At 46.4% G+C, this 18,762-nt stretch overlaps 1 protein-coding gene across 9 annotated transcripts in view; it reads right to left on the reverse strand.

Annotated features, from left to right (window-relative positions):
- Positions 1–18,762, reverse strand: part of LOC113029555 (receptor-type tyrosine-protein phosphatase mu-like) — a 224,660-nt gene that overhangs the window by 165,272 nt on the left and 40,626 nt on the right. For all 9 annotated transcript variants that reach the window (XM_080306872.1, XM_080306870.1, XM_080306868.1 and 6 more), the window contains exon 2: positions 17,644–17,757. In XM_080306872.1, the coding sequence (XP_080162998.1) occupies positions 17,644–17,757 (114 nt within the window). The remainder of the gene's footprint in view (positions 1–17,643; positions 17,758–18,762) is intronic.

An 18,762-nucleotide genomic window follows, 5' to 3' on the forward strand; every position in this document is an offset into this window, starting at 1 on the left:
TTTCTGGGTTTTTTTTTCCTTCTAATTTTTTTTCTCTCTTTTTCCCCCTCTTCTTTTTATGCTGCTCACCCTTGTCCTTGGTTTCTTTCTTTTTTACTTTCTTTCACTGCTTCGATCACCTGCTTCCAGACTCATCCACAAACAACATCCTTTATTTCGACATTATACGCACAGCACGATCACGCACAATCACGCGCTCAACGGCAGCACATTTACATCAGTCAGACAGTGCACACAGACCTACAGGATACACACACTTAAGCCAAGCGTACTCATATTAGTAAATATGCACACACATAGTCAGACTCAGGGAGCATCTCGCCACACATTTTTTCTCTCTCTCCTTCTCTTTATTTATGAACAAGTGATGTATTCTTTCCACCTGTCTAAGCGACACACACAGCGTACATCCCTAGTTATACACACACATCTATGGGTGCACTGAGGTTCATTACATGGAATATAAATGGAGCTGGCTCCAGAGAAAAGAGGTTAAAAATATTTAACCAACTCAAAAAACTACAGGCAGATGTTGTCCTTTTACAAGAGACCCACAGACCTCTTAGAGGTTCGAATGAACTTAAAACACCTGAGTTTCCCAATGTGTTCTCAGCTTGTTATAATTCTAGACAAAGGGGAGTAGCAATTTTAATACATAAAAATATTAATTTCACAGTACTCGATACAGTTATAGATCCAGAGGGCAGATTCTTAATCATTAAACTATCTATACTTGATAAAAAGCTATGTATTGCAAGTATATATGGTCCAAATGTTGGTGATCCCTCATTCTTTCACGGTTTTTTCAGTGCACTCTCTGAACACTTAGATGGCACACTTGTTCTTGGAGGCAACCTCAACCTTGGACTACTTGGACTAAATGAAGACATGGATAGGCTCCATACAGCAGGAACTCAGCGTAATTGGCAGTCCACAAATATAATCAAACAGTATATGAGCGACTTTGGTCTTTGCGATGCATGGCGCTCCCTTCACCCCAGTCAAGATGGCGCCGAGTATGGCAGCCTCGTCGCGAGCTCCCCCAAGCAACAGCTTTTTTCTGTGTTTAATTTTACTTTTCCTTCATTTTTTCGCGAGTAGCACATGTCTCCTTGTGTACGACCGACAAACCTTACTGGACATAAAAGACCGACTTTCTTATAACTTTCCGGAGTTCAAGTTTTGCAACACGGACGCTCCGTTCGCAGACCCCCCATTCATCTCACCTGAGACGCCTTTGTTCTCTGGCCCTGGAGGCCGCAAACGCCGACGCAGAGGGAGAAGATCTGGCGTTCTGGTTCGACTGAGACGGCGCACTAACAGACCACCGTTACCCAGTTTATTACTGGCTAATGTGCAGTCTCTGGAGAACAAGCTGTGCGAGCTTCGGGCACGGATCTCATTCCAGCGAGAGATGCGGGACTGCTGCGTGATCTGCCTCACAGAAACCTGGCTATCGGACAAGGTACCAGACTCCGCAATACAACTACCGGGGTTCTCCGTGCATCGCGCGGACAGGTCACAGGATCTTACTGGGAAAAGCAGAGGCGGTGGTGTGTGTTTCATGATCAACAACAGCTGGTGTGATTATGCAAACGTGCACCCGGTCAAATCCTTCTGCTCACCGGACCTGGAGTACCTGATGATTAAGTGCCGGCCATTCTGGCTACCGAGGGAATTTACAGCAGTGATTATTACGGCTGTTTACATTCCCCCACAAGCCGACACTGACCGTGCACTCAGGGAACTGTACAGCGCGATCAGCAGCGAGGAAACCGCACACCCAGAGGCAGCGTTTATCACAGCCGGAGACTTTAATAAGGGAAACCTGAAGAAAGTCTCACTCAAACTCCACCAACACATCCACTTTAACACTCGTGGAAATCGGCTACTCGACCACTGCTACACCTCTTTCCGGGATGCGTACAAAGCCCTCCCCCGCGCCCCATTCGGCCAATCAGATCACCGCTCCATCCTGCTCCTGCCCGCCTACAGGCAGAAGCTGAAACAGGAAGCTCCAACCCGGAGGGCGGTGCACTGTTGGACGGACCAATCGGAGTCTGCGCTGCGGGACTGTTTTGATCACGCGGACTGGGAAATGTTTCACGTGGCTGCTAGGGACATTGATGAATACACAGACTCAGTCTGTGGATTTATCAGGAAATGTGTGGAAGATGTCGTCCCATCCAGAACAGTTAAATCCTTCCCAAATCAAAAACCCTGGATTAACGGAGATGTTCGCGCGGCACTGGCGGCACGGAGCACCGCCTTTGCCTCCGCAAACACACTACAAACACGCACATTACCAACTCCGGAAGACGATCAAAGCAGCCAAACGTGAGTACAGGGACAGGGTGGAGCAACAGTTTGACAACCCTTGGAGTATGTGGCAGGGACTAAACACGATCACAGACTTTAGAGGGAAAACCAGCACACCGCAGACCACGGCCTCTCTGTGTGAGGATCTAAACGTATTCTACGCTAGATTCGACACAGCGAACACCACGAGACCGGACAGTGTGCGCACCGCGGATGACGTCAGTGCGCACACTGTGTCTGAGGAGGATGTGCGGAAGTGCTTCAGGAAGGTGAACGCACGCAAAGCTACTGGTCCGGACGGGATTCCCGGCCGCGTCCTCAGGTCATGCGCGGCTCAGCTGGCTGGAGTGTTCACGCACATCTTCAACCTTTCCCTCTCTCTGTCTGTAGTCCCAGCCTGCTTCAAAATGGCCACCGTCGTCCCTGTACCCAGATCCTCCACCATCTCCTCATTGAACCACTGGCGACCTGTAGCCCTGACCCCCATTGTGAGCAAATGCTTCGAGAAGCTGGTCAGGGACTTCATCTGCTCTGCACTACCCGACTCACTGGACCCTCTACAGTTTGCATACCGCCACAACAGGTCCACTGATGATGCCATAGCCCTGACACTACACACTGCCCTGTCACACCTGGAGAAGAGAGACACGTATGTGAGAATGCTGTTTGTAGATTACAGCTCAGCATTCAATACCATCGTTCCCTCGAAGCTGGACAGGAAACTGCAGGATCTAGGACTGAGCAGCTCCCTCTGCAGCTGGATCCTTAGCTTCCTGTCTGATAGACGCCAAGTGGTCAGACTGGGCAGCATCACCTCATCCCCCGTCACACTGAACACTGGTGCTCCACAGGGGTGTGTACTGAGCCCTCTCCTGTACTCACTCTACACCTACGACTGCACAGCCACTAACAGCTCCAACATCATTGTGAAGTTTGCGGACGACACTACAGTGGTGGGTCTTATCACCAACGGTGATGAGACGGCTTACAGGGAGGAGGTCAGCGCCCTGACCCACTGGTGTCAAGACAACCATCTCACCCTCAACGTCGCAAAGACAAAGGAGTTGATAGTGGACTTCCGGAGGTGCAGAGAAGTACACACCCCCATCACCATCAACGGCGCTGCTGTGGAGAGAGTGAGCAGCTTCCGGTTCCTTGGTGTACATCTGGCTGAGGATCTTACGTGGTCAGTACACACAAACAAAACAGTGAAGAAGGCGCAGCAGCGCCTCTTCTTTCTCAGGAGACTGAAAAGATTCGGCATGAGCCCCCGCATCCTCAGGACCTTCTATCACTGTGCCATTGAGAGCATCCTCACTGGATGCATCACCACCTGGTATGGCAACAGCACCGCCTACAACTGCAAAGCTCTCCAGCGAGTAGTGCAGTGCTCTGAACGGATAATTGGAGGTGAGCTTCCCTCCCTCCAAGACATCTACAGGAAGCGGTGCCTGAGGAAAGCGGGGAGGATCATCAAGGACTCCAGTCACCCCAGCCATAAACTGTTCAGACTGCTTCCATCAGGAAGGAGGTTCTGCAGCATCCGGTCCCGAACCAGCAGACTGAGAGACAGCTTCTTCCACCAGGCCATCAGACTGCTGAACACGTCATAGACACCTCAGCTTCACTACTGGAACTTTAACATTATGCACTCCATACTGTACAGTAATGCCACTGTTTTGCACATGTCTCACTCTGTATATTTTTATATATTTTATTTATTGTTTACTCTATTTAATTTGTAAAATATGTGTACACACACACACACACACACGTAGAAAAATATTTAGTATACACATCCAGAAATGCATATACTATTATATATTGTACATATATTTATTAGTTTCAGATGTAGCCATTCTTGTATTTTGCTTGTTTACATTATTGTATTTTGCACAACTCTGTTGCTTGTGAAGCTCGTACACAAGAATTTCACTCACATATGCTGTACCAATGTTCCTGCACATGTGATGTGACAATAAAAGTGATTTGATTTGATTTGATTTGACCCTACCAGTAAGGAATATACTTTTTTCTCACATGTCCATCACTCCTACTCTCGTCTGGATTATTTTTTGGTCAGCAGCTCACTGCTGAGTGACATCTCACACAACTATATGTGCTGTTCAAGACTCATCTGGGAACACAATATATGAACCGATACAAATAAACAACATTTTCAGGGATTTCTATAAAACGTTGTATTCACCACAAATAAACCCATCTAAAACCAAAATTGATCAGTTTTTAGACAACATAACTCTCCCAAAATTATTAGACTCTCAAGCAATGGCACTGGATTCACCACTGACACCAGGCGAACTCCAGGAAGCCCTGATAAGTATGCACAATAATAAGGCTCCAGGTCCAGACGGCTTTCCTGCAGAATTCTACAAAGAATTCTGGTCGATTCTAGCACCAGTTTTCTACAGAACGTTGTTGGAAATCAAAGAAAAGGGCAGACTTCCATCAAATATGAATTCTGCAAACATTAATCTCCTGCTAAAACCAGGCAAAGACCCTGTATATGCCTCAAGCTATCGTCCAATATCCCTTATAAATGTAGACCTTAAAATAATCTGCAAAGCTCTCTCGAAGAGACTGGAGAAAATAACCCCCCGCCCTTAATTCATCCTGACCAAACTGGTTTCATAAAAGGTAGGCACTCATCAACAAATACACGCAGATTACTTAATTTGATAGACTACTCATACAGTAAAAACCTAGAAACTACAATATTCTCTTTAGACGCAGAAAAAGCATTTGACAGAGTTAACTGGAAATTTCTATTTGCAACTTTACACAAATTTGTTTTGGATCGTCTTTCATAAACTGGTTAAAAATATTATATAATTCCCCAACAGCTTGTGTCAGAACAAATGACCGGACATCCTCCAGCTTCTGTCTCTTGAGGGGCACCAGGCAGGGATGCCCACTCTCCCCTTCACTGTTTGCAATTTTTATTGAACCACTAGCAGCAGCAATTAGACAGAATTCAGTAATTAAGGGCATAAAATGCAAGAACGTGGAACATAAAATCAGCCTTTATGCGGATGATGTGTTACTCTTTCTCCAAAATTCACAAACCAATGTCTCTGGGGTGATTGAATTGATAAACTCTTTTGCAAGAATATCAGATTACTCAATTAACTGGTCAAAATCTACAGTCCTACCGATTAATTGCTCCCTCCATAATTCCTCTTCTACACCACTGCAATCGGGAAATATAAAATATTTAGGTATTAATGTTTCTCCCAAGCTTGCAGATCTAACTAAATTAAACCATATCCCACTTTTAAAGAAGGTAGAAGATGATCTGGCTAGATGGAAATGTCTACCCATATCACTCATGGGAAGGATTGCCGCTATAAAAATGATGGTCTTACCAAAAATAAATTATTTATTCTCAATGATCCCAACTAAACCGCCACAAGATTGGTTCAGATCTCTAGATTCATGTATGTCCAAATTCCTTTGGAAAAATAAACCCCCACGTATAAGCTTAAAAACACTACAAAAGACCAAGGATAGAGGAGGACTAGAACTGCCTAACTTTCAGCACTACTTCTTAGCCAACAGGCTTCAGTTTATCTCAGGATGGCTAAAACACACCCTCTTAGATGAACCTTGGCTAGATGTAGAACAAGCACTTTGCAATAATCTAGAGATCTCAGACCTACCATTTATCAGCTCAAACATCCAACGACATGAATGCTTTAAAAGCATCAACATCAGCTCTTCTCTGACAGCATGGTGGGAGTTTCTAAAATTGACGGCGTCTTCATTAATCCCATGCAAACGTACACCTATCTGGAACAACCCTGACATATTACAAAACAATAATATGATAAACTTTTCAGATTGGAGTGATAAAGGAATCAAATATTTAGAACATATACTAGAAGGAACAGAATTTATTTCATTTGACGGACTAGTTACACAATATGGGATCAACAAGAAAAGATTTTTAGAATATCAACAAATTAAATCCATAGTAAAAAAGAAATTCAAACCGGGTCAAGTTGAACTACAAACACCACAAAGTGTGGAACAATTTCTTACTCATAAACCCCCAAAATTACTTTCCAAAATTTACAGAATGCTTTCTAAAACAGATGAATCAATATCACTTCCTATTGCAAAATGGGAAGCGGATTTATCAGTTAACTTAGACCTAAACTTCTGGTCTCAGATTTGCTTAAAAACCTTTCATCTAATCAGAAATCCCAGTCTTCAATTAACTCAATACAAAATATTACACAGAGTGCACTATACAGGTCATCGGATGTTCAAGATGGGCTTTACGTCTACCAACAACTGCTCACACTGCCAAACCAATTCACCGGACAATTATATCCACGCTCTTTGGTTCTGTCCACCAGTTCAGAAGTTCTGGCGCGAGATATGTGAAGACTTATCGAAGTGTCTGAAATGTAACATTCCAACTTCCCCCTTAGTGTGTTTGTTGGGCAGCTTAGATAATGTCACTTCAGAAAAGAATATCGCCCATATGGTTTTCACTGCCCTATGCATAGCCAAGAAAACAGTCCTCATGAACTGGAAAAATAAATATAATCTTAATTCTAACCAATATAGAAATTATCTATTAGATTACATTAGTCTTGATACAGCCTCTGCCACCACATCAGATCAATTGCTCTGGGCTCCTTTGATCAGCTCCATCACCTAGCGGGGGTGGGGGGGGTCATAGTTTGGTCCCACCTTTGCTGTTGTGATTGGTGTGGGGGTAGGGACAGGCTTAGGGCGTCGGGGAGTTCCCTAGGAGCATCTTCCTTGGAGGGCTCAACCTGGGGTAGCGGTCATGGCCTATTAAGGGCTCTGTTGGCTCTTAGGTGACAGTTTCCTCGTGGCTGCGTACAGCGGGGCTAGGGGAGGGTCTGTGCTGACGGATGTGGGTTACTGACCTAGTAGCCTGGCTGCCCCGGGGTGGGTCCGGGACGGGCCGGACTCTGGGCTGGGGCCCTGGCTGGGTCTCGGGGGCTTGGATCCTGGTTTGTGTGTTGCCGGGGTTGTGGGCAGGTGGGTGTATGGGGGCCCAGCCCTGGCGCAGGGAGCCGCCAGTGCATCGAGCCACCTAGGGGGCTCTTCAACTGGTGGGGGAGGTTGTTACATCTTGCAGGAGCTCTCCTCTCTTCAGGAACTCTCTGCAGCAGGGGGAGATACAGGAGAGATGGAGGAAGATCTCAGCCTGGGCGTCTATTGTCTCGTGTAGTCTGGAAGATGAGTGGATGACAGGGTGGGTGCAGTTTTCTCTGTGGTGGGGTCAGGTGGGCTGTCCCGGGCTCTGTGGGCCAGGCGGCGCTGCTGTACTGGGCCCCGGTCCGGATGGGTCTGGGCCCCCTTTCCCTGGTGGGTTGCGGAGTATGGGGGTGCCTACTTGGGTCAGCGGGGGAGCTGGCCCCAGGGAGGGGTCACTTGCCCCTCCCTTCTTTCCTTCCCTATCTCCAGCTGCCTCCCTCTTCCCGCTCCACCACAATCACCCACACATGCAGGGCCTTGGGGTAAAGGTGTGTCACCAGGGTGCAGGGGGGGGGGGGGATGCCTCCCCCCTCTGTCCCCTTCTGGCTGCCTCTGCCTCAATTTTATCCCACAACTTAGACATTCACATTACTCACACTCTCATAACACATACATATAGGACCTTGGGGGTGGGCACGCTACACGGACTCCAAATTACCATCAGGGTGTACACCCCACCCCTGGCGTCGTTGCCCACCTCTCAATTTTAAATACACGTAGACATTGAGGGCTAGCAGGAGGGGCCATGCGCTTACCTGCTGCTCTCTGGCAGGTAGCTCCATGCCCTCCTGGGTTTTAAATGCACCTTAGAACACACATGCATCAACACTACATATGAGCGGGCGGAGGGAGGTTTGGAGTCTTCTCTCACCCCCGTTCTCTGCGGCCTGCTGGAGCAGGGGGGCTGGGAGGGGGAGTTGGCCGTCCAACTGGGATCTGGAGTGTGGGGCCTCCCTGCTGCTGCGGAGTCGGGGCGGTCTGCTTCTCCCCACCCCAGGGAAAAGGGTAACACCACCTGGGTCTGGGTGCAGTTTCCCCCTCCAGGGACAAGGGTACCTAGACCCGGTTCTTAGAGTACCCTTGGGGAGTGTGATCGTGTGTACAGCGTCTCTTTATGTCTGTCTCCACGTTGGTTGAGTGTGGAGTAAGTGCATATGAGAGCATGAGGGTGGGAATGGATGTTTGTATGTGTGTGTGCCTGTTTGTCTGTGTCTATATGTCAGGTTGGGTGTCAGACGCCACCGCTCTGGGGACATCTCAGGCCCTCCAAGATAAGGAGGCCTATCTCCCCCCACCACTTCCCCTGCCGGTGGCAGACGCCCTCAGACATCGGTGCGTTGGTGGGTCTTTGTGTCCGTTGATGGGCGTCCAGGTACACACCGGCTCACTCCTTGGTGGCTGCTTATCGGGGCCTGGAGCCTGGGGCTCGCTCGGGCCACTTTGGGGGTGGGGTGCCCTCGTTCTCTCGGCCTGGGGCTTAGTCACTCTGGAGCAGCTGGCTGCCGGCGGAGCCCCCGGGCACGTCACTGCAACTCCCCCTGGCTTCTGCTCCGCAGCTGCTGAGTGAGCCCTCATCTGGGACTCTCCTCAGCTCTTTCTAGGACAGTGGCGCGGCTGCCCCTCTGTTGGTCTTCCTTGGTCTCTTGTGTTCTGGGGGCCTCTGGATGTCTGGAGTCTGGATCTCCTCCATACCTGCTTCATGCCCTGGAGGACAGGGCTGTGGCCCCCCCACACCCTCTAACAGATCATTACATGAAGGAACCTTTTAAAAACAAGCGCATCCATGCGCACAGGTGTACACACGGGTGATCACACACACACAAACTACACCCTTTTTGGCTCCTACCTCAAAGCACACTGTGCGCTGTCGATCTTATGTGCTGCATAATAATGTTTAATATTTAATATTTACTGTTATATTCCCATATATCATCATGACGTTGTTTATTGTATTGCTCTCGTTTTCTTCTGCTTGTTTTCTTTTTGTCTCAACAGGTGATCCAGGAAAAGATAAAGAGGGGGAAAAAAAGAGACAAAGGTGATGAAGCAGATTTTCATTGTCTTTTCTCTCTATCTTATTTCTCCGTTTTCTTTCCCTCTCCTTCTGTTAACTTTCTTCCGAACTTTTCTTCTTTTTTTCTTTCCCGTCCCCGAGTCCAGTCTGGCCTGATTACAATAACTTAGAATAAAAATAACTAATAAAGATCAAATAAACATTGAGAATCAAGTGGGCCAGTATAGCAAAAGGCCCACTTTGGAAAGTAAATCTGTTGGGTATTTTTCTTGGCCTTCAGATAATAATTCTGATTGCTACAGTGCCAGACAGGACACAAAAATAAAAAAATAAAAAAATAAACAACAGGAAATCATCACTGACAAGAGGAGATAAGAAAATAAACGGTGCTCGTTAGTGTAATAAATCAGTAAATCCATAATTGATCTGTGTGTGTGTGAGAACAAATGGCTCATTTTGTCGACAGTGGAAATCTGTAATTGGAAGACTTCAGAATAAAAGCGCGACGTTTGCGTTAAAGCTCAGTAACTCTGAATGCACCCTCTTCCTCTGTGTGTGTGTGCGCGCGCTCTCATTATTGTGTCTTCACATCTCCGTGTCACGACTACAGCTGTCAATCTCCCGAGCTCACTGCTTTCACTTCCCTTCATCTTTCTGCAAAGTTTCTATGAAATTTAAATCGGTCGTCTTACAGCGAGCGTGTGTGCGGGTTGAAGGGCGTCTCTATGGTAACTGTACTGCAGTACTCCTTCAGTCAGCTGTCAGTTATGTTGTATCGCTTCAATGTTGCCATCGCTTCATCTGCAGATGACTTTCTGATTGATCGCTTGATGGTTTGGTGAGGTGGGGTCACTGTGGAGCCGTCAAACATTTTCTTTGCTTATTTGGGACAAATAAAGACTCGATAAAGAAACCACATTTAATGACTTTTCACTTATTTGTAACTAAAAAGCTAAAGCTGCAGTTCTGATTCGTACCACTGACTCCACATTCACATAAACATGTTCACAGCCTGATGATGCCACTTCATTACACATGTAGGCTTAACGTTTGCATTATTAGGGGCGTGGCCTCTTTGACAGGTGGATGGTGACAGCTTTCGGCTAGCTTCACCTGAGCTGGAGCTTTGGTGTGTTGTTGGAGCCTTTTAATGATATCATGTGACCAATAATATGGCTGCTGTGAGGTCACTGTAGTAACAGAGCGTCCAAGAAGGCGGAGCTCCATGTGAATGACATCAGCAGGTATCTGAGTGTGTGTTTGGATGTTTCACACACAAAAAGCTTTGTGGCCACATGCCACTCTGTAGCTTCCCCATCTTTCAGAGCATTTTCCTGGGAAAGTTGATCAACCTTCAAACGATGATTTCCTCACAGAGACTATTTTAACCTGAGCGTAGACTCGTGTTTGATTTCATTTCCTGGTTACCAGAGCGTTTTAATGTGTGTGCATGTGTCAGTGGATCAATGGACCTTGAGGAGAATCGATTAGAAAAACATGAGGTTTAATCACGGAAGGAAGAGGAGGACGAAGAGGAGAAGGAGAAGGAGGAGGAAGGAGCAAGAACAATCCAGACTGATGAAGAGCAAGTGAGAACAAAAGCTGTGATGAGTTTATTCTCAAATCAGCCATTTGTGCGTCTGCGGCTGATTAGTGTTTGTCTCACAGCTCGCGCCTCACTCCATGTTTAACACGGCCCAACAGCTGACTGAACCTTCATCTACAGCCAATTAGAAGACCCCATTTGTCTTCCTGACAAACATCAGAGCTGTTTTCAGGATGAGGTTTTCAGTTTCCTGGTGTTAAAAGACTCACTTTGTTTTTCTGATTTCATTTCAGATATAATCATAAAATACTGACATAATACATTCAAACCATCAGTCACACATGAACACAATCCACCACCATCACCACCATCACCACCATCACCATCATCACCATTATCACCTTCATCTTCACCATCATCATCTTCACCATCATCATCATCATCTTCACCACCACCATCATCATCATCATCATCACCATCATCATCACCATTATCACCATCATCTTCACCATCATCATCATCATCATCATCATCTTCACCATCTTCATCATCATCTTCACCATCATCATCATCATCATCATCTTCACCATCTTCATCATCATCTTCACCATCATCATCACCATCTTCATCATCACCATCTTCATCACAATCTTCACCATCATCTTCATCATCACCATCTTCATCACCATCACCATCTTCATCATCCTCATCATCACTTTCTGAAGGACATTTTTCAAACATCAAAGAGTCAGTAGAGCAGAGCAGAAATGAGGCAGAATGATTGGATTATGGTCGTTTCCTGTGTGACCTGGACGTCTCTGTGTTACAGTCATGTAATGCCATGTTTCTTTGTTTCTGTAAAATGATGACAGCAGTTTGTTGTGTTTGTTTTTTGCCACTCTGCAGAATTAACTGTGTCACAGTTCCCAGCACGTCATAGCCTGAAAAACCCAGAGTCAGAGCTCGGACTGTGAAATGGTCACATGTGTCAGCGTGCTGTCAGCTGATACATGTAGGCACTGAAACACCTTCATTCAAAGGTGAATGACGTCGCTGATGTGTGGACGTGTCTGTGGAGCTCCTAGGGATTATTCTGACTTCTTTGGTCACACATCTGTGTGTGTGTAGTTGTAGGTGTGTCAGGGTAAACACACGCATGTGCTGTGTGTGTCTGCTGTTTCTGTAGTAACTGAGGCATGCTGCAGGGCAAACAGCAGTGTGTGATTCAGCAGAGAAAGATTTCAGGTATGAGGTGTGAGTGGGCCCAAGGGGCCCGGCTCAGGGTCTGATCCTGTGAGCAAGGCTGGGGTCTGCTCTGTTTGTCTGCGTTTAGGTGCAGGTTATGGGTGGAGAAAGACACGGGTGGGTGTGGCTCAGGAGGTACATCGTCTACCAGTCGGCGGTTCAAACCCTGGCTGCTCCAGGCCAAAGAGTCCTCAAGCAAGACACTGAACCCTGAGTTACTGCTGATGCATTCATGGGAGTGTGAATGTTAGTATTTGTATGAAAGTGTGAATGAGGCATGTTGTGGTGGTGCTAGAAAACGCTGCTGCTAATCAGTGAGTGAACACCAAACCGACCAATCAGAGCTGCAGGAGGTGGAGGCGCTCGGATCGAACACTCGGCCAAACTTGATCTTCATCACGTTCTCAAAGGCCCGAGCGAGCGCTTCAAACTCTCTGCACCTGAGACACAGCTCCGCCTCCTCTTTCTCGCTATCGTCCAATCAGACCATAGGCAGAAAGAGAAACAAACACACACAGCCCCCGTTCGTGTCCTGGCGTTTCTTCTGCTCGTTAACCTCCCGCCCCCTCTCACCTGTGGGCCAATAATATACGACCCCTACCATCTGTAAACCAATCACCTCACACCCAGCTCACACACGCGCGCAGATGGAGGCAGTAATTCTATTACCCGAGCTGTACCGAGACGTGAGGAGAGGCAGCTGCACCGTATTTACTCTCTCTCTCACACACACACACACAGCAGGAAGTGTGTGTGTGTTTCCTGCTCTCAGAGGTTTATTTCAGGCGGCGAATGTGTGTTAAACTTTCTGAAAGCATCCACACAAACGTCGGGCAGAATCCCCGGCCAACAGGTTTGAAGGAGCAGTCCCACATTTACTTAAATCGGCCAATGGGGAGCTGGTGTGTCAGTGTGACCTCTCCTCTGATTGGTCGGATTTCAGCTGCAGTCACTCCATGTGTTTAAACTCCCTGAATGAGGCTTTAATTGCTTTTGGCAGGATGCTGATAGTGGCTTTATACACTACACACACACACACACACACACACACATACGCACACACACACACACAGAGTCATGTTCAAAGAGTGAATCTACTGCATGCCGACACGCTGATAAACCCTTTAACACACTAATTAACCCAAAACACACACACACACACACACGCACGCACGCACACACACGCACACATACGCACACATACGCACACACACACACTGAGTTTTCTTTTCTCTCATTTATTTGTGAAACAGTCCAAACTTTAAACTCTCTTCTCTCTCACCCACCTTTAAACAGTGTTTACCTGCAGCTGTGTGTGTGTGTGTGTCTAATCTCTTTTCAAATTCACTTTAAAGCCACAAACTGTGTGTCTGCACACTCGTGTGTGTGTGTGTGTGTGTGTGTGTGTGTGTGTGTTGTTTACAACAGCTTGTATTTTTTTAACACACACGCACAGAGAGAAAAAAGTGGTTTTGACCTCCAGGTCTCTTTGACACAGAAAGGCATTGTGGGAGTTATCACACAACAGACAGACCGAGTGTGTGTGTGTGTAGTGTATATATTTGCCTTGGAGCCTCCCTGCGTGTGTGTGTGTTTGCTGTGTACAGCTGGCAGTGAGCTGATAACAGCCCTATTAGAAATATTAATATACCCTGAACCCCACAGAGACACACACACTCACCAAAAGGCATGTGTGTGTGACTGCATGTGTGTGTGTATCCCCACCCTTATTGGAGCAAAAAACAGAAATAAACAACGACCGGAGAACCTCATAGAACCAGCAAACAGCACCACCACAGCACCTGTGAAGAACCAGTGGGCCACATCTGAAGGTTCTGACTCGGGTCAAAGTCCTCCTGCAAATGAATCAATTAAAAACTGTCCAGAGACAGCAGAATGAACCTGTAGAGCAAAATGTGGATCACTTACAGTTAATCTTTATGTTGACCTCATTATGAACCTTAAACGAGAAGCCACGTCCTTAATAAAGTTTAAGCCTTAATGAAATGTGAACAGGTGTTATAATGGGGAAAATTAACTCTAAAGACCCAAACAGTGCTTATTTCTGCTGTAGGGGTGTCCTCCCTGAGGTATAATATCATAGGTGCAAATAAACAGTTCACCTGGATGGTTCTCCTGTTCTTACTCACAGAATCCTTTAGTCAGGTTAGACCGTGTGGCGATCAGGACTGGACATTGCTGGGTTGTATTTATTATCCTTTATTTATACGGGTAAAAAGTCTCATTGAAATGTGCACCTCATTTCCAAGAGAAAGCTGGTTAAAGCCCAGACTCTGTTGGGTTCATATCTGGACCCCGTTGGGTTCAGGTCCAGACTCTGTTGAGTTCATATCTGGACCCCGTTGGGTTCAGGTCCAGACTCTGTTGGGTTCAAGCCTGTTTTCTCACAGCTCTGGAAACGCGCCCTGATATTCCTGTTGTCACTGTTGGCTGTAGGTCTGACTGACCCAGCTATTAATAAACTGAGTAAACAGGTTGTAGAAATGGACCAGACTAACTGAACTGGGAACACTGAAAGGCTCTGAAGACTGTTATTTATGAACATCTGGTTTTCAACTTGACAAACTAGAAACAAACCTCAGGAACATCTTCCACTGCCTCAACTGCTTTCCCTGCAAAACTAATAATTACTGTACTGTTGGCTCACTGCACTCAGCTGCTTCAGCTGGTCTGTAAGGAAGCTAAATATACCCGTGATGTCATGGCGTTACCAGCATCTGATCTGGTCTGGACTCGTTTATTTTTAGCTGACCAGACGTGCTAGTCACCAAAGAGAAAGATTAGCAAAGTTGCTTTCCAGGATCAGGTTAAATGATCTAAAAATCTCAGCTGGAACAGGCTGACGATGAGGAGGGGATGAAGTTTATCAGCTCGTCGTGAGCAGTAACAAACAGCTAACGACAGAAAGAAATCAGAGCAAGAAACATAGTCAGTCCAGAGGCTGAGACGGTGTGTGTGTGTGTGTGTGTGCAGCAGGAAAGAGTATTAGGGAAGATTACTGTTGTTCACACTGACAGCAGAGAGCAAGCCGGCGCTACATGGCTCAGATTAGATTGAACTTGTACCATTTATAAGAACATTAAATGGAGCCTGCAATCACTGGTCAATCGATTCTTCGCTGCAGCTCTGTGTGTGTGTGTGTGTCTGCAGTATTAAACCACCACTTTCACTGGAGAATGCTGTCTGTGTGGATGTTTTCCTCCCACCGATATCACATGCAGAAGTCCCATTGATAAAGTGTCTGTTTTTAGAGTAAAGGCGGTGGAGCGACGCTGGTCCTCGGCAGCCTCGGACACAGACAGAAGAGAGGCATGCGCCCAAAGGCACCAGAACAAATATCAAATAAATATTAAGCACCGCCTGCCGTTGGCCTGAAACATTATATTTGATTTAAAGAATCAGATGTGAGCTGCTGAAATTGACAAACGAGCTGAGATCACTCCTGCATGTTACTGCTTTGTGTCTGTGCTTCCACGAAGCTCCACATGTTCCAGATGTTTTAACACTGACTGTCTCCAGATCAGTGAGGTTTATTAACAGCTTTAACAAACTGCGGCTCTGAACTCTGACCCGATAACAGCTGTCTCTGGTTGAACCCATCACCTCCAAACAGAACCTCAGCTTCAGATTCGGGTGAAGCTGAGGCTCACCCCAACCAGTCGCAGCAGATGGCCCCGCCCCTCCCCGAGCCTGGCTCTGCCAGAGGTTTCTTCCTGTTAAAAGGGAGTTTTTCCTTCCCACTGTTGCCAAAGTGCTGCTCATCGGGGGTCATATGATTGTTGGGTTTTTCTCTCTAGTATTATTGTAGGGTCTACTGTACAATATAAAGCGCCGTTGAGGAGACTGTAGTTGTGATTTGGCGCTGTATAAATAAAACTGAATTGAATAGATTGGTCAGTTTTTCCTCCGAAGCAAGCTCAGCTGGGAGAAGGCTGAGTTTGGCCTCTGCTGTGGAGGGTGTGTTAGATTTAATGCCCTGTCTTGTCCTGCTCACTGCTCCACACATCAGCCAGGAGGAGATCGAAGCGAGGAGGAGTGTGTGTGTGTGTGTGTGTCCACTGGGAGAGAAGCTGTTTGCTCTCTGATTGCTTGGATTGGCTGCAATTAGTCACACACACAGTGAAACACACAAAAACCCTCTTTTATTGGAAAAGAGTAAAGGTGACAAACTCTCCTCTCGCCTCCTCCTCCTCCACCTCCTCTATAACTCACATTAAACAGGACAGTAACCACCTCCTTTCTGTGTGTCCTCGGTCAGCCTGTCTCTCACGTGATTGGCTCTGTGATTTAAGAGTGCTGCATTCTCATTCGTCAGCAGGGTAACCTCTGTGAGCATGTGACAAATGGCGGCTCGCTCACACACACACACACACACACACACACACACACACACACACACACACACACACACACACACACACACACACACACACACAGTGGCAGGTCAATAGCAGACAAAAGGAAGGCTGCAGCAGCTTTTCCCTCAGTGCTGCCTTCAGGTGCAAAGCGCTGCAGTGCTGTGTTTAAGGACCTGTACAATAGTTGATTATAGGGAGAACACTCCCTCTCTGTCTGGTTACGACCGCCGTCCTCGGCTGCTCGGGACGAATTACGGTCACGACCGAGGTTAGCCTAACTGACCGTGTTACAGGTGTGTGGCACGCAGTGACAGGTAACGCCATTAGGCATGCAGAGCATAAACATGCCATTTATAGGGGCGTTGGTGTGAAGCCCGTGTGTCTGACAAAGGGTTGGGGGCTTGGTTGTAGACTGATGCGTACACAGCTCGGTCTGGCGCTCTGTGATTGGATCAGGCTTGCACCTGGTTGATGCAGCCATTTCCCATTTAGAGCGGCGTTCCTGCTTTCAGTAGTCCAGAGTTTGTTTTCAGACTCAAGCATCTCTTCGAGCTGTTTAACGACATACCCAGAGGATTGCACCTTGTTGTAAACAGTAAGTACTTATAAGCCTCGGCTCATCGAGCACAGGATTGATTAAATGAGCAACAGCAGAACCGGAGAGGCAAAGATATGCTGATGACCAATGTATGTGTGTCACAACACAAACGTACTTCAGGGTTTTTAAGAGTCAGAGGAAGACATGCATGCACCACCAAGACCCAGCTTCAGGAGACCCAGAAAGGTTCCCTGAGGAGCAATGTTCCCTCTAAGCTGAGCGCATGAGCAATCGCACACTGCTGACATGGTGTTCCCACACAGAAAATCTGCGCTGCGCACAAAAAAAAAATACAGCCTGAATTGGAATTAAAGTAAATACATGTATTTATTTTATTTCGCTGATTTTCTGCATGTGGAGACGCTGTCAGCAGTCATGCGCTCAGCTTAGAGGGAATCGTGCTGAGGAGCACCCAGGGAACCTTTGAGCTGCAGGAGGACTGCAGGAGGACTGCAGGAGGACTGCGGGGCCCTGACGGTGCTTTCAGAAAGACAAACAGTACCTGCAGGGATCCAGGGGGTGGCCAATCGGTCTCGGGTGTCTCCCTGCTCCCAGTCAAAGTCATCTTCTTTGGACTGGACCAGCGTGCAGTCAGGAGACCGACCAGATAGACAAGCTGAAAAAGAGACAGACAGATGCTCAGTTACCTTAGGTGAAACTAGGGCTGCTCGATTATGGCAAAAATGATAATCACGATTATTTTCACTGAAATTGAGATCTCGATTATTTGATGATATTTATTTAACCCTTTAAGACCTACCATAGAACCAAGTCCGCCAGAGCTTATATTATTTTTTTACATGTTGTAGTGCCATTTGTGGGAGCATTTCAAGTTGCTATGCATCAATACAACTGTTATAGCCCATAGTAACTACATTCATTGCAAAAAAGTGCAATAAACTACAAAAAAATTGAAAATCGTTTTTGTTTGTTTTTACATATATTTCTACTTGGAGAAATTTAAGAGGTTTATCCCTCAAAACTTTAAATACAATAAAGTTGCAAAAAATAGTTTACAACAACAGGAAATTTATTTTGAGTGTCTTCATAGTTTTATTTTGGAGATACAGCAATTTTTATATACTGCAGGAAAAACGAAAAAACAATCCTGTGATGCAAATTTGCAAAGAAAACAGCAGGTGCATCAAAATAAACTATTTCCAGCAGTGCAATTCGAGTTCTAAGCATCCCAGAAACTATTCAGAAAAGCATAAAGTCAAACATGACTTATAAAAACACCAGTATAGGCTTTTGAAGCCTACAAGTAAAAAACTACATTTTCCACGAAAATGACGTCACTTCCTGTTTCGGGCAGGAAATGGCGGACATGCGATAGTTCGCGCTGACGTCTGTTTCAATGTGGGAAGTGTTACGAACAGCTGATCAGATCGGCAAAGCGTGTTTCTGGAATATTATGTTTTTGTTCCTGCAAGCGCTTTTTATGCAATTTCTGCAAAGCTTTATGTGGAAGGAAACCGTGACCGAGGACAAGCTGATGGCATAAGATGTAAGTACAATTCCTCTGGTTTCATATGCAAAAAAAATTATTGTGCTAGCTTACATGGTTCCGGTTCTACAGGGATTCAAAAATAGTTACACAAAACGGAGCGTGCCGCTCTGA

This window comes from Astatotilapia calliptera, chromosome 9 (assembly GCF_964374335.1).
Source record: "Astatotilapia calliptera chromosome 9, fAstCal68.1, whole genome shotgun sequence".
In the NCBI taxonomy this organism is placed as follows: Eukaryota; Metazoa; Chordata; class Actinopteri; order Cichliformes; family Cichlidae; genus Astatotilapia; species Astatotilapia calliptera.